Below are 13,854 nucleotides of genomic sequence, written 5' to 3'. Positions count from 1 at the left end.
CCAAGACTGCTGACTCAGTGAAACCCACAACCCCTTCATCTGCCCCCTGGATGGGGTCTCTCAAAACTCTCATCTGGAGGGTGGGGGACAAGTGCTTGTGAACATCTCAGCTCTGCCTGCTGCCCCCTCCCCTCCCTCTAGCCCTTCTTCCTCACTAGCCCCACTTACCCTGCCCTGCAGGGCAGTTTTACTCTGAAGAAGTACCTCTGCCAATCAAAGGAGCTGGGCTGGGAGATGTCAAAGTGGCAGCAAACAGCAGCACAGGAATTCAAGGCCCTGTGACCGCCACTGTCTCAGAACACTGGCGGAGGGTTGGGGGAGAGCTGGGGGGTGGTACAGTCCCCCCTGCCCCGCCCCAATACACACCATTGAAGAAAGAGATCAATCATTCAAAGTAGGTCACAGTAGCTGGTTCCTTGTCCAAACCACCATCTATGTGGTGATCAATCCTTGACTATCTCCATACTACCAAGCCAGGACCAATAACCCAGGGCCATCAGAGCAGGAGAGCACGTGAAGCAACCACTGCGTAGATCATGACACTGAGCCCAGGGTGGGGCAGGAACCTGCCCAAGTTCAACACGGCGAGGGGGTGGAAGAGCCCAGAGCAGGAACGCAGCTGCCACCTCTCCAGGCTCCCTGGCCTCCTCCTATGCAAGGAGAGCTCTGTGTCCCCCTGACTGTGCTCAGCCAGCCCTCTCTAACCAGCAGTGATCCCCACCCCCTGGCTCACCCACAGGCCCCAGAGAGCAGAGGTTGTGCCCTGACCAAGGGCAGCCAGCCAGATCTGGCCCCATTCCTAGAACCCGGTCTGCCCATCAGGCCCTGAGGAACGGCCTGGAACAGGGCGGGTTAAGTCAACTCCCCTTGGCCAGCGTGTGCAGCCCAAGAAGGATGCCAGGATTCCAGGTCAAGTGACCAGTGGGGGTTGCAGGGAGCTGGCCACAGGGCAGGAGGGAGGGAAGAGCTGGCAGGGGTCCCTGGACCCCTTCTCAGAGCCCCCACCGCAGCTGAACTCCGTGTCAGATGGCAGTCTTCAGGAACTACTCCCACCAATGGGCTGGGATCCTTGAAGGTGGGGCCTGCGATCACTTCCCTTTGACCCCAACACAGTGCCAGGCACACAAGCAGGCACTCGAGAGAACATGCATTGAACCAGCAAATGAGGCAGACAGCTGAAGCCCGGTGGGGGTGGGGGTGGGGGTGGGGGTGGGGGTGGGGGTGGGGGGGTCCCACCCTGAGCAGCGGAGGCGAGGGCCTCAGCAATCAAGAAAATGAAACCTTATTTTCCTCTGACTTCATCTTCTATAAGCACACACTCACAGTCCCTGACTGACCTCAGGGCTTAGAACCAGCATACGGCAGGGGCCACCCCACACACAGCACTTGCCACTTGCTGGACATTTCCTTCTTATCTCTTCCCCAGGTCCAGCCTGTAAGGTAGGTTACCGTCTTCATCGGAAGGCTTAGGATGGACTTTAAAAGATGCCCGAGATACACTACTGTAACAGCAGTATACAGGTGCAGCTGAGATCCCCACAAGGGCGCATCATGCTTCAGAGACTGCATTTTGAACCACCTTCATTCATTCAGCAAACACCAGGGAGCACCAGCCGTGTGCCGGGCACTCTCCTAGGTGCTCGAAACACAGCTATGAACAGAATTCACCCAGATCCCTGAGAGCTTTCATGCTAGTTAATGAGAAGACAAAAACTAACCAAACAACATAACGTGGTAGAGTAGGGTCGCCACATCTTTTCTGTCGGAAAGACCAAAGAGTAAATATTTTCAGCTTTGCCAGCCACATGGTCTTTGCGGCAACGCCTCAGCTCTGCAACATGCTGCTGCTAAGTCACTCCAGTCGTGTCCGACTCTGTGCGACCCCACAGACGGCAGCCCACCAGGCTCCCCCATCCCTAGGATTCTCCAGGCAAGAACACTGGAGTGGGTTGCCATTTCCTTCTCCAACGCATGAAAGTAAAAAGTGAAAGTGAAGTCGCTCAGTCGTGTCTGAGCGGTAGCGACCCCATGGACTGCAGCCCACCAGGCTCCTCCGTCCATGGGATATTCCAGGCAAGAGTACTGGACATGGGAGATATGTAAATGAGTAGGTGTGGTTACGTCCCAATAAAACTTTATTAATGGACGGTGAATTTAAAATGTCATATAATTTTCATGTGCCACAGAGGTTATTCTTTTGATTTTCTTTTTCAATCACATTTAGAAACAGAGAAACTATTCTTAGCTCACAGGCTACACGCAGGCCGGTGGTGGCCCTGGACTATATCTTGCCAACTCCTGGGAGACAAAATAGCTGGGGGCGTGTATGTGGGGAGGGACTTTAGGTCAAGGAGGCCTCCCCTAAGGAGATGATACCGGGGCAGGGCCCTGAACGAGGCAGGCTGGCAGCCCTCTGCTCCTAGCGAGGGCAATGGCACGTGGAAAGGCCTGGTGGCGTGAATGCGGGGGAGGATGGGGGTGGAGCGGCAGAAGAGAGGTCTCTGCGGATGATGGAACCAGATCACGCGGGCCTCCAAGCCTGGGGGAGGACTTTAGTCTAAATCTGACGTCAAACCACTGTGCTCTGGCACTTACTAGCTTTGTGACCTTGGGCGAGTTCTCCAACTTCTCTGTGCCTCATTTCTTAACAAAAATGAGAATAACAATGGTGCCTGTTTTCAGAGGGTGGCAGGACTCTTTGAACATAACATCCCAAGGGAGTGTTGGCTTCTGATATTTGTACTCAAGTCAAGCTGGATGGAGCAGGACCTGGGAGAGGTGGTGATAACTCTGGTCAACTCACCCACGATGTCCACCACGTCCGGCCGGATGAGCGGCTCCCCACCCGTGAGCCGGATCTTGTCCACGCCTTCTTTCACAAAGAGCCGGGCCAGGGTCAGGATTTCCTCTGTGGTCAGCAGGTCAGCCTTGGGGGTCAGAGGGACCCCCTCCTCAGGCATGCAGTATTGACCTGAGGGAAGGGAGGGGACGTGGAGGAAGGAAGTGACCGCGGCGGTCAGACCGGGAGGCCTCCAGTCCCCAACTCGCCCACCATGCTGTAAGTTTCTCTGGAACCCCAACCCAGCTAGGAGGAGAGACCCGGCCAAGTCTGAGGTGGCACAAACCCTAGGCCAGATTCTCTCTGAGGCTCACCTTCCTCTTCTATAAAATTTAATACCCCTCCCCATCTGGCCGTGATGTCCCTCAGTGGGTTAAAGATGAGAAATGAGCGGCCAGGGCAGCCTGGCTGGGGGCAGGGGCAGGCTGAGACTGCCTCCTCTGTGAGGGGCCGCTGGGTGGGGTCTGCGCAGAAGGCCAGGGCCCTGGGCCCACCCCTCCTGCCATCATTCAGTCCCTTCACCGCATCTGGTTGTGACAAGCAGTGAGCCCCACCTCTGTGTGTCCTGAGGTGCGGGAGGCCAGGAGGTGCTCCCTGCCCTGGGCAAAGCCACTCTCCTCTGTGGCAACACGTGTTCTCACACCCAGGCTACAGTCCTTCAGGTGACCAAACACCAGTCCCATTTCACAGACCGGAAGACTGAGGTACCGCCTGTCCAGGGCAAGGCAGCAAAAGAGGACAACGAGGCGAGCCCTGGCTGGTGAGTGGGGCACCATTTCCTCCCTTCAGTTCCCGTGGGACAGGTTCAACAGCACTAGTGGCCAGGACCTGCCAGGGAGTGGGGCGGATTAGGGAAGGGTCTAGAATTGGTCTTTGAAGATGGAACAGATTAGGCAAGAACATCAGTACTGCACGGGGTAAGTATTGTTAGGTTGAACATTTACTACACAGACATGTATTTATTGGGCCATGAAGTAAACACATTTCTCACCGTGAGTTACAGTGCGAGGAAGGGAGGAAGAGAGGAAAGATGGAAGAAAGGCAAGACAGACAGACGCGCACACTGTGGAAGTCCCTCCAGCAGTGGACCCGCCCGGAGCTCTCTGTACGATGTTATGCAATGTTATGCAATGAGGACCGTGTACCAGCCTGGCCCCAGACGACCTGTCTCATGAAACTGGAGTGTTTTGTTATACCCGGCAGTGCTGGCTGTGGGCACCAGCCTGTTTCACCTGTTTACAGTGCCCGGCGGGCCCCATGCCATGTCCTGCACTGTGCAGACCTTGGGGAATTAGGAGGGAGGGAGGAAGAGTCCCGAGCCCGTGGTAGGTCCCGGGTCAGCCTCGACCCTGAATCCAACAGCAATTCTGTTCTCCAGCCTGATTCCAAGGAGAACCCAGCTCCCAGGATCACAAAACTCACTCTTGATCCCCACCTTGCCCCTGAACCCCACTTGACAAGCAAGGAAGAAGGCTGGGTGGAGTTTTCTAGAAAGAGGAATGGGGAGGAGGATTCCTGGACCAGGGGCGATTGCAGGGGTCACTGCAGCAGAGGGACCGGTGCCCAGAGAGGGCCCGGGGGGTGACTTACATCTGAGGTTGCACCTCTCGGTGAGGGAGATCCGCAGATAGCTGTGGCGCCGGCCGAAGCTGTCGGTGAGGAAGGCGGAGAAGGGGGCGGCGTGCTCCTCCAGGAACGGCCTCGGCCTGGACAGCACCTGCAGTGGGGTGGGAGGGACCACGGGCTGGGGGCAGGTGCGGGGAGAACCCACCTCCGGGACACGACGCCCACCCCCGTCAACCACCCTCCCCTCCCCTCTGACACCCGCACACACTGCCTCTCCATCCATATGTGGGCTCCACGGTTGTGGGGGTCTGGAAGTCTCCCCTTATTCACAGGATGAGAGACAGGTCTAGAAGGAAGGACCTGCCCCTCCAAGCCCCATACTCAGCCCTGAGGGTGCAGGGCCTCTGCTGGGGTGCATCTGCCTGGGCATCAGGGCAGGGCAAAGGGCACTAGACCCCACCCAGCCCCCACCTCCTCCCTGTCACGCCTCCCTCAAAGGACGCCCATCCAGGAACAGCCATCCCTAGCATCTTTTGGACAGGTCACCAGGAGGGCATGTGCCTCTTGGCACCCAAGAAACACGTCCAGAAACGAGGAGGAAGGAGCAGGCAGCTATGAGGGCCAGTGGCCTGGAACATGGAACCACTTCTCCAACTCAGGCTTCCCCTTCCTTACCTTGAAAGTGAAAGTCGCTCAGTCGGGTCTGACTCTTTGCGACCCCATGGACTATACAGTCCAAGGAATTCTCCAGGCCAGAATACTGGAGTGGGTAGCCTTTCCCTTCTCCAGGGGATCTTCCCAACCTAGGGATCAAACCCAGGTCTCCCACATTGCAGGCAGATTCTTTACCAGCTGAGCCACAAGGGAAGCCCTCCTTACCTTGAGCTCAAAGCGATTACTCCTTGTGGCAGATGGGGTCACACAAGCTGCCTCCCCACTGCCCAGGGGGACCCAACAGACTACACCTGCAGGAGAAGCTGGGGGCCGTAGCCAGCCAGGGTGGGTACACCTACGACGGGGGGCTCCCCTCCTGTAGAAGGCCTAGGGTAAGGACAGTACAAACTGGGGGACCCACAGAGGGAATGAGGACACCAGCCCCCAGGAAGGGAGGATGGAGGTGCGGGATGGCCACCATGCTAACCCCATGCCCAGATTACATCCATCCTTACCCTTCACCCACCCACTGCCAGAAGAAAGGATTAAGGACCCACACTTTGGGGTATAATGGGGAGGGGATTGCTGGAGCCTTCTCACAAGGCGCAAACGCATCCTGGGGGAGAGAAAGGAAGCAGCCAGCCTCCGTCCCCCTTTCCCAAGTCTGAGATCATCTGCTCTCTCTCCCCTCGTCCCTTTAGAGCAGGGGTCCGCGAAGTCCAGGCTGTGGACCGGTACCTCCTATAAGATCAGTGGCGGCATTAGATTAGAAATAAAGTGCACGGGAAATGTAATGCACTTGAGTCATCCCGAAACCATCCCCCCAACCCCAGCCCTAGTCTGTGGAAAACTGTCTTCCAAGAAATTGGTCCCTGGTGGCAAAAAGGTTGGGGACCCCTGCTTTAGAGCACAACCCTGGGTCATGACCGATGTTGATGATAACTGCCCCACAGAAATAACATCTGCAAGGCATCTTGAGGTTTCCAAAGAACGTTCCCTGCTCCATCCCCACACCTGAAAGGATTATTATAACCAGTGCTCGGATGGCGCCCACGAACACCCCTGGTGGAACCAGGACTCAAATCCCGGTCTTCTAAGTTCTGTAGTCTTTCCCCTACTTGCATAGGGTGTGTCCAAGAAGGTACACAGGATGGAATATAGGGCAGGGAGAAGTCATTTCTCTAGAGTCTTTAGAACAAAGGAATCATGACCGTGGTGGTGGTCATCTGTGAGGTCTACAGATAGAGCTCTGGACTGGGGGTAAGAACCCCTGTTTCTGGGTTCTGTGTACCCTGACAGTCTGGCAAAGTTCTCTGACTCCTCTTGGTCTGCTCTCCCAGCTATAAAACAAGGACAGTTGTGGGCTAAAAGTGTCCTGCTGTAAAAGAGGGGTTAGCCAGGATGCTGGCAGAGAAACACCCCAGATTATCACCATCTTATAACCTAATAAAGCAGGCCTCTGGAATGGCTAAAGAAGATGTGGTACTTATACCCAATGGAAGATGATTCAGCCATAAAAAAGAACAAATAATGCCGTTTGTAGCAACATGGGGAGACCTAGAGACTGTCATACTGAGTGAAGTCAGACAGAGAAGGAAAAATACCGTATCAATTCCATGTGGAATCCAAAAAAAAAAAAAAAAAAAAAAAAAAAAAGGCACAAATGAACTTACTTACAAAATAGGAAAAAAAGTTACAGATGTAGAAAAGGATCTTATGGTTGCCAAGGGAGAAAGGGAGAAATTGGAAGACTTATAAAGGGGGATTGACATACACACACTTGTGTGCTGAGTGCTCAGTTGCTAAGTCATGTCTGACTCTTTTCGATTCCATGGACTGTGGCCTGCCAGGCTCCTCTCTCTGTCCATGGGGTTTTCCAGGCAAGAATGCACAATCGAGCTGCCATTTCCTTCCTCAGGGGATCTTCCTGATCCAGGGATCCAACTCGCATCTTCTGCATCAGCAGGCGGATTCTTTTACCACAGAGCCACCGGGAAGCCTGTACACACACTGCTAATAAAGACCTACTGTATAGCATAGGGAACTCCACTCGGTACTCTGGCATGGCCTATACGGGAAGAGAGTCTAAAAAAGAGTGGATGTATGTCTAAGTGACTCACTTTGCTGTGCAGCACATTGTAAATCAACTATATTCCAATAAAAAATTTTTTTAAATGTTTAAAAAAGAAAAGAAAGCAGGTCTCTGGGTCTCCTGCAGTCCAGGAAAGAGAAACATTTACTTCAGGGACCTCCCAGCCCTGGCTGCATGTTAGAACCATCCAGGGAGAAGGCAATGGCACCTCACTCCAGTACTCTTGCCTGGAGGGTCCCATGAATGGAGGAGCCTGGTAGGCTGCAGTCCATGGGGTCGCTAAGAGTCGGACACGACTGAGCGACTTCACTTTCACTTTTCACTTTCATGCATTGGAGGAGGAAATGGCAACCCACTCCAGTGTTCTTGCCTGGAGAATCCCAGGGACAGAGGAGCCTGTTGGGCTGCCGTCTATGGGGTCACACAGAGTCGGACACGACTGAAGTGACTTAGCAGCAGGGGAGTTGAAGAACATTCCCATGGAGACCAGTTGAATTCAGATCCCCAGGTGCTTGCGTTTTTCATCTCTCGGGGTGATTCTAATGTACAGCCAAGGTCAAGGGCCAGATTGACTCAAGAGGCAGAAGGGGTGAGAGAGAGAGAGAGCAGGGGGTGCTTCAGGCTTTTCCTGGGTCCGTAAAACTGACCTCGCTCTGCTCACTCCAGGACCAGTTTCTCAATCATCTAAGAAACTCTTCCCATGGTCCAGGGACCAGAAAGTAGCCGTCACTTCCCTGAATTGCAGTCTGAAATAATCACAAGAGTGCTCCCTCCTCCCTCCCCACTCACCCCACTGCCTTTCCACTTCCCCACTTCCCCCATGCCCTTGGGGGTGGGGCAGGGACACACAGCAGAATCAAGAGTCCCACCCCCACTGGCCACCAGAGTCCAGGAGCCCAGACACCCCGGAATCCACAGCTATTCACAACTGAGTAACTGGTTAATCACTCCAGGGCCCCTCCTCCCACTTGCCAAGATGCCCTCCTCACCCTAATCTGAACACCCTGGGGGAGGCGGCTGGGTGAGGGAGGAACCCAAATGAAACCCCCAATGGGAGTCAGTGAGAAGACAGAGGCTCGTGACTCAGCAGAAACCGGAGAGCGGGTGTGGAATGGAGCAACCCAGCACGGAATTAGGCCCTCTGTTCTGGCCAAGGGTGGGGCAGGCCTGATTTCATTTTTGAAACCAAGAGTGACCTTCTCTACATTCATTCAGATCATACAGCCAGTACCTGAGGCAGCCTCCTAAACACACACAAAACACATCTCTCGTCTCCCTCTCCCTGCCAGGACTGCAAACTCATCACTTGGATATTAACACGCCTCATCCCTGCCTCCTCTCTCCTCCAACACTGCATGTCCTACTTTCATTCTTCCCTTTTTTTTTCCCTTTTCCTTTAAACCCCCTGGGAGGGAAAAAAATATTAGCACCAGTCAAAGGAGATTGGAATCCAGGAGGACTTACCGGGCAGATTAGACAGTGAAGCCTCTTGCCCAGGAGGAGCTACGACATGTCACAAGCAGAGCACCCTTGGCTTCGCAGACTCCCCAGGCCCCGCCTGGGGTGGGAAGTCTTCCTGCCTGACTCAGCGTTCCCGAGTCATAGCAGGTGTCGAAACACCTGTGTCAATGGACAGACAGGCAGATCCCCAATTCAGAGAGAAAGGCAGTGTGTGTGAAACCCAGTTACACTGGGGTAGCCATTCGTTTCTAGGCTGGTCTCTACTGTCAAAATGCTTTAGCCCCACGGAGGGCCAAGAGGGAAAGGGTAAATGTATACATACAGCTAATTCACTTTGTTGTACAACATCGTAAAGCAACAATGCGTGTGTTAGTTGCTTGGTCATGTCCAACTCTTTGTGACCCCATGGACTGTAGCCTGCCAGGCTCCTCTGCCTACGGGATTCTCCAGGCAAGAATACTGGAGTGGGTTGCCATGCCCTTCTCCAAATTTAAAAAAAAAAAAATGGTTTAGCCTCTAACAGTGACTCTTAACTCTTGTTACACATGAAAATATCCTGAAGAACTTCTTAGCAGTACTGAGGCCAGAGCCCCAGACCAAAGATTCTGTCTCAGCTGCTCTGAGTTGGGGCCCTGGCTTTGTTTGTAGTGTTCCTATTCTTCTCTGCAGCCCAGGTTGAGAACCACTGGCCCAGCCACACCAGAATTCGGTGCCATGTTAATCCGGGGGATTGCAGTTCTGAGCATTGGCTTTGGAGGCGGGTAAACCTGAACGACAGGCCTGGTTGCCTACTACTCTTTCAGCTTTAGCTTCCTCGTCCATAAAGTGTGGACAATAATCCTACCTAAGTCAACCGGAGGAGCTCCTGGCACACAGTAGGGGTTCAGGAAGAGACTGCTCCCATTCACTTCATCTAACTCCTACTCAGAAATATCCAGTCACCATATATCCATGGAGGGGCACTAGTTGTATACACTAGGACTAGTTTTCCCACTCATGTCAGCTTCCCTAGTCTTGCAAAGCCCTACTTAATGGCAGAGGACCCAAGGCTGGGGTTTCCAGACCTGCCCTCACACCACTCAAAGCAGGACAAGCAGGGTCTGAGCCACCCAGGGACCATGGACACCAGTGCGATTAACTGGGCACAAGGCAGCCAACCATATGCTACTGGTTACACCTCGTCTCCTACCAGTGCAGACTGGGTGAGGTGGGGAAGGGTAGTAGGAAGGAGTCAGTTTAGGGAGGGACCTGCCCTCCAAGTGCCTTCCCTGGTATCCATTAACATCGGGCCTTTGGTTTGACTGATGGAGGCCAACCTCCAAATTGCTCTGCAGTGTAGATACCAGAGGAGCTGGGGGACAAAGAGACAGGCCAAACCCAAATAGCACTGGCCCATTTACACCCTCTTTGGGACGAGCTATACCCAGGGATGTCCAAAATTCATCTCTATTAAATGAGGGGACCTGGGCAAAGTGCCCAGCCCCGGGCCTTGACCTCCACTCTCCCTCCAGCCCCACCCTAAGTCTGAGGTCTTCACACATGTAAGGATAGTCAGATGTCACTGAAACACAGCCCTCTGAGGAGCTGGGCAGGTTGGACGTTCAGACAGCCCTCCTGAAAAGTCTGCTTTCCTCCCGAGGGTGACTGCCCCAGGCCTGGCCCGGCCATCCTCCTCATGTACGCAGTCCCTCCCTGCAGAAACCTCTCCGACACGTGCTCTTCCCGGCCCCCCGAATAACTAGGTGCTGCTGGCACAGAGTCAGCCTCTCCCCTGGACCAAGGCAGCACTCCCGGGACCTGAGGCCAGCCCCACGTCACCCCAACGAAGCCTGCCCGGAGCCTGAGACGAAGAAAAGGGCTGTAGCGCTTGCAACTGTGGGAAGCCCTCTGTCCTGACTGTGCCAACCAGGCTGGCAGGGAGCTCCGTCTCCCCTACCTACCTCCCCGTGTACCCACTCACCTCCCCTGTCCACTTGGAGAGCCACCTCAAGTGGACGCAGCCCAAGGCCCCCTTCCACCAGCCTCGCAGCCAGCTCCCTCCCCACACCTCACTTCGCTCTCCCGCCAACACGCTGGCTGACGAACAGACAAGCCCACACCCTGACAAACGGACAACACCTCCTGGCTTCCCCTTGTCTCTCCCAGCACCTCCCATCCCAAACCAGACCTCCAGGGCACTCCAGGGCAGGGTGGTGTGGGGAAAAGGCCCCCTGCTGGAAGGGAAGGGAGGACGGGGATTCCAGGAGCCCCCACCCTTGCTCCCACCAACTGGCAAGCTCAGCGGATGGGCAGAACACAGCTGTCTCCAAGACTCGCTCACCTCTGAGACTCTCCGAAGAACATTCTATGCCCTCCCTCAACTGCGTACAGATGGGCTGGCCACCCCCTGGTCTTGAAGACATGAAAAGAGGGGAAGCCGCAGGCCCAGGAGCCGCATCACACTGGGGGCGCAGCAAGTGTGAAAGCTTGGGGCGTCCTGTCCAGCGCTCTGTCGTGTGCTACCTCACCGGGTCTGTTTCAAACGGCCCCAAATATCTGCTGATGCCACCGACGGCAAAGCACCAGGTAAGCACCATACCTAGAAACACAGGGAGCAACCCATCTGCGGAGGATAACCCTGCTGGGAGACATCCAGGGTTGGGGCGGGGGGACTTATGGGACACAGCATGTGACAATGGTGGCAAGGATAATTAAGACAAACCTGAGATACTCATGCACAGCATGTACATGGGCCAGACTTTTCAAGTGTGTATATATATATATTACATTAATTCCTTTAATCTCTATAACCACCCTAAGAAGTAGACACTGTTATTCCCAGTTCACAGAGAAGACTGAGGCACTGAGCGGTGAAGGGACTTGCTGACATTCACACACCTCGTAAGCAGCAGGGCTGGGATTAAAATTGAGGCATTCTGCTCAAGTCCACCTTCCTACCTGCTAATGATACCTCCGCCCTCACAGTGTAAAGGAAAGGGCAGGAGTGGCCTCCCTCATCCTCCCTGAAGACAAGAAGCCGGAGCACAGGTGCGAGAGTTTGCGCTCCTGCTCACTTACTTTACAGCTCAGGGGGGTCCGGGGAAGTTCACTTCCATGGGCTCCCTCACCTGAAGATACAAACTCTACTCACCTCAGGTGGTTTACTGTGAGGCCTCAGTGAGACCATAAATGAAGCCGCTTAGCACAGGCTGAAAAGTACAAAGTAAGTTAGGGGCTCGGGGTGGGGAGAAGAAACTTCCCCTTTTCCTAAATTCTTTAAAGATCTCTCAGCCATCTTGGTTTTCCCATTTTCCCCTCCATGACGTTCAGAGTTCAAGAATTTGGACACACTTCTTCACCTCCCAGCAACACGAATTGCTTATCCAAGGATCCTGAGGGTGAGGAGGGAGGTCAGAATTGGGGAAAGCAATTTAGCCTGAGACCCTCCTCCTGATTGAGCAACAGCAGGTGCTCAATCTGTTGACCTGCTGAGCCCCTGAACCTGAAATCCTGCACCAGGTGGTGGGAAAGGAATGACCAAATGGACCCAGAAACGGTTTCACCAAATAAAAAGAGATGCTTCTCCCAAAATGATACCCTGACAAGATGGGCAAAACAAATTGAAAACCTGTCACACCAAAAATCCCTGAGAGACGCTGTTAAGGACTCAGGGCGGGGGGCGCTATCCTAACCCTAAAGAGAAAGCAGATTCCCAAACCTGCAAGAGCCCAGGTTCTGGGCTCCACTCTGCTCCAGAATCAGGCTGAACCCTCCTAAGGGAAATAAAGATGAAACACAAACAGCCAGTGAAGGACGGGTCACACAGCCAGGTGACTACAAAGTGACATTTTTAGTCAGTGCCACATTATGAAGTAGGTGTCACAAAAGCACCTGATCACACAGATAACATCCCCCAGGGGTACAGTGAGGAAACTGTTTAAGGAAGAAGCTGTTTAAGGGTGTGAGGCAGGACTGAGAGGGGTGCTAATAACATTGCACTGGTCCCAGAGTCCTGCCCGCCTGCTCCCCCATCTCTGGGAGTCACTCAGACCTGGAAGGAGGTTGCCTGGCCGGGTGGGCAGGGAAGCTTTTGAGTCAGACCCCAGGGAGCACCCCCACCCCGCCACCCCCAGCTGGGATTCCAGGTGGGACTGGGCGGTCGATCTAGCGAACATCTTTCCACACCTCTCCCTGTGCGCCTAATTAAGCGCCGAGGGGGTCCCTCCCAGGAGCGGACACCACTTTCAGAAGCAGCTGCCGCGGAGGGGCCGGGGTGCTTCTGGGCAGCTAGCCGCCTGGCCACTGCCTCCCCCAGGAAAAGTGTGGATGCGAACGGGCTCACCTCCACGACAGGCTCCCCAGGGCATGGCTGCGTCACCGGAGCCCCCGAGCTGCAGCTCCGGACACCGGCTCTCAGGACCCGCCGCACCACCCGGGACACTGGCTGGGCCGCCATTGAAGCCTGCCGGCTGTGCAAGATCCCACAGGGTAGCCGATTCGGGAGAACGCTAGCCCTGGACTCGCCGCCCCGGGTCCTCGAGGCGGAGGCGGGGCCCGGGAGGGGGCGGGGCCCGAGCAGCCAATCGACGTGGGCGCTGTGCCGCGCGGCTTTCTGGGAGTTGTAGTCCACTCCGGCCGCTCCTTTTCCCTGGCAGGTTGTGTTCTCTCTAGGGAGGGCTTGGAAAACACCAGGTTCAAACTCAGCCAATGATCCTGAGTCTTTTCCTACTGGCAGCTCTGGACTTTGTGCCAGTCACATACCACGACCTAAGTGCTTTAGGGCCAGGTGAATGAAATTTAAGGAGGTGCCAAAAAAGTAGATTTTCAAGATAATGTTTTAATGCAATATCTCAAAAAGTCAGAATGCAAAAACACACACACACACACACACATAAAAACAAAATATCAACATTTTACATAAAAAGATCTGAGGGAAAAAGACATGAATGAGTAATAGCTGTAGGCTTTTCCCTCACCATATTTCTGGCTTTATCAGCCATTTCTCCCCAAAGTATGTCCTGCATTCCCTGACACAGGATTATTGGCCATTTCCTCAACTGTGCTTTCCTACCTATGCACCTCTGCCCATCTCTGCTGATTTAAAGGTCATCCATGCTCAGACACAGAAGAAATTCCATTTCACTAATCTCAACAGTGCCCTAAGCCCTAAACACATACTCAACCAAATGTTCTCTCTTTTCCTGAAATTTTTAGGCTTTTATTTCTTCCTTTGTCATAAATCCTTTAACCTATTATGGTATGT

General features: G+C 54.2%; 1 protein-coding gene across 7 annotated transcripts in view; it reads right to left on the bottom strand.

The window, feature by feature from the left end:
• Positions 1-13,138, bottom strand: part of MOCS1 (molybdenum cofactor synthesis 1) — a 34,421-nt gene extending 21,283 nt beyond the window's left edge. For 2 of the 7 annotated variants that reach the window (XM_070361000.1, XM_005896427.3), the window contains exons 1-3: positions 12,934-13,137; positions 4,430-4,556; positions 2,804-2,971 (exon numbers count right to left, since the gene is read on the bottom strand). In XM_070361000.1, the coding sequence (XP_070217101.1) occupies positions 2,804-2,971; positions 4,430-4,556; positions 12,934-13,047 (409 nt within the window). In that variant the 5' untranslated portion in view covers positions 13,048-13,137. Of the gene's footprint in view, positions 1-2,803; positions 2,972-4,429; positions 4,557-5,080; positions 5,209-5,284; positions 5,447-5,616; positions 5,801-8,615; positions 8,772-12,933 lie in introns of those variants that run through there. The other 5 variants (XM_070361001.1, XM_070361002.1, XM_005896426.3 and 2 more) reach the window with 5 other exon arrangements.
• Between the last annotated feature and the right edge of the window lie 716 nt (positions 13,139-13,854).

This window comes from Bos mutus, chromosome 23 (genome assembly GCF_027580195.1).
Source record: "Bos mutus isolate GX-2022 chromosome 23, NWIPB_WYAK_1.1, whole genome shotgun sequence".
Lineage (NCBI taxonomy): Eukaryota > Metazoa > Chordata > Mammalia > Artiodactyla > Bovidae > Bos > Bos mutus.
The sequence above is the reverse complement of the archived record's forward strand: the minus strand, read 5'-3'. Positions and strand labels throughout refer to the sequence as shown.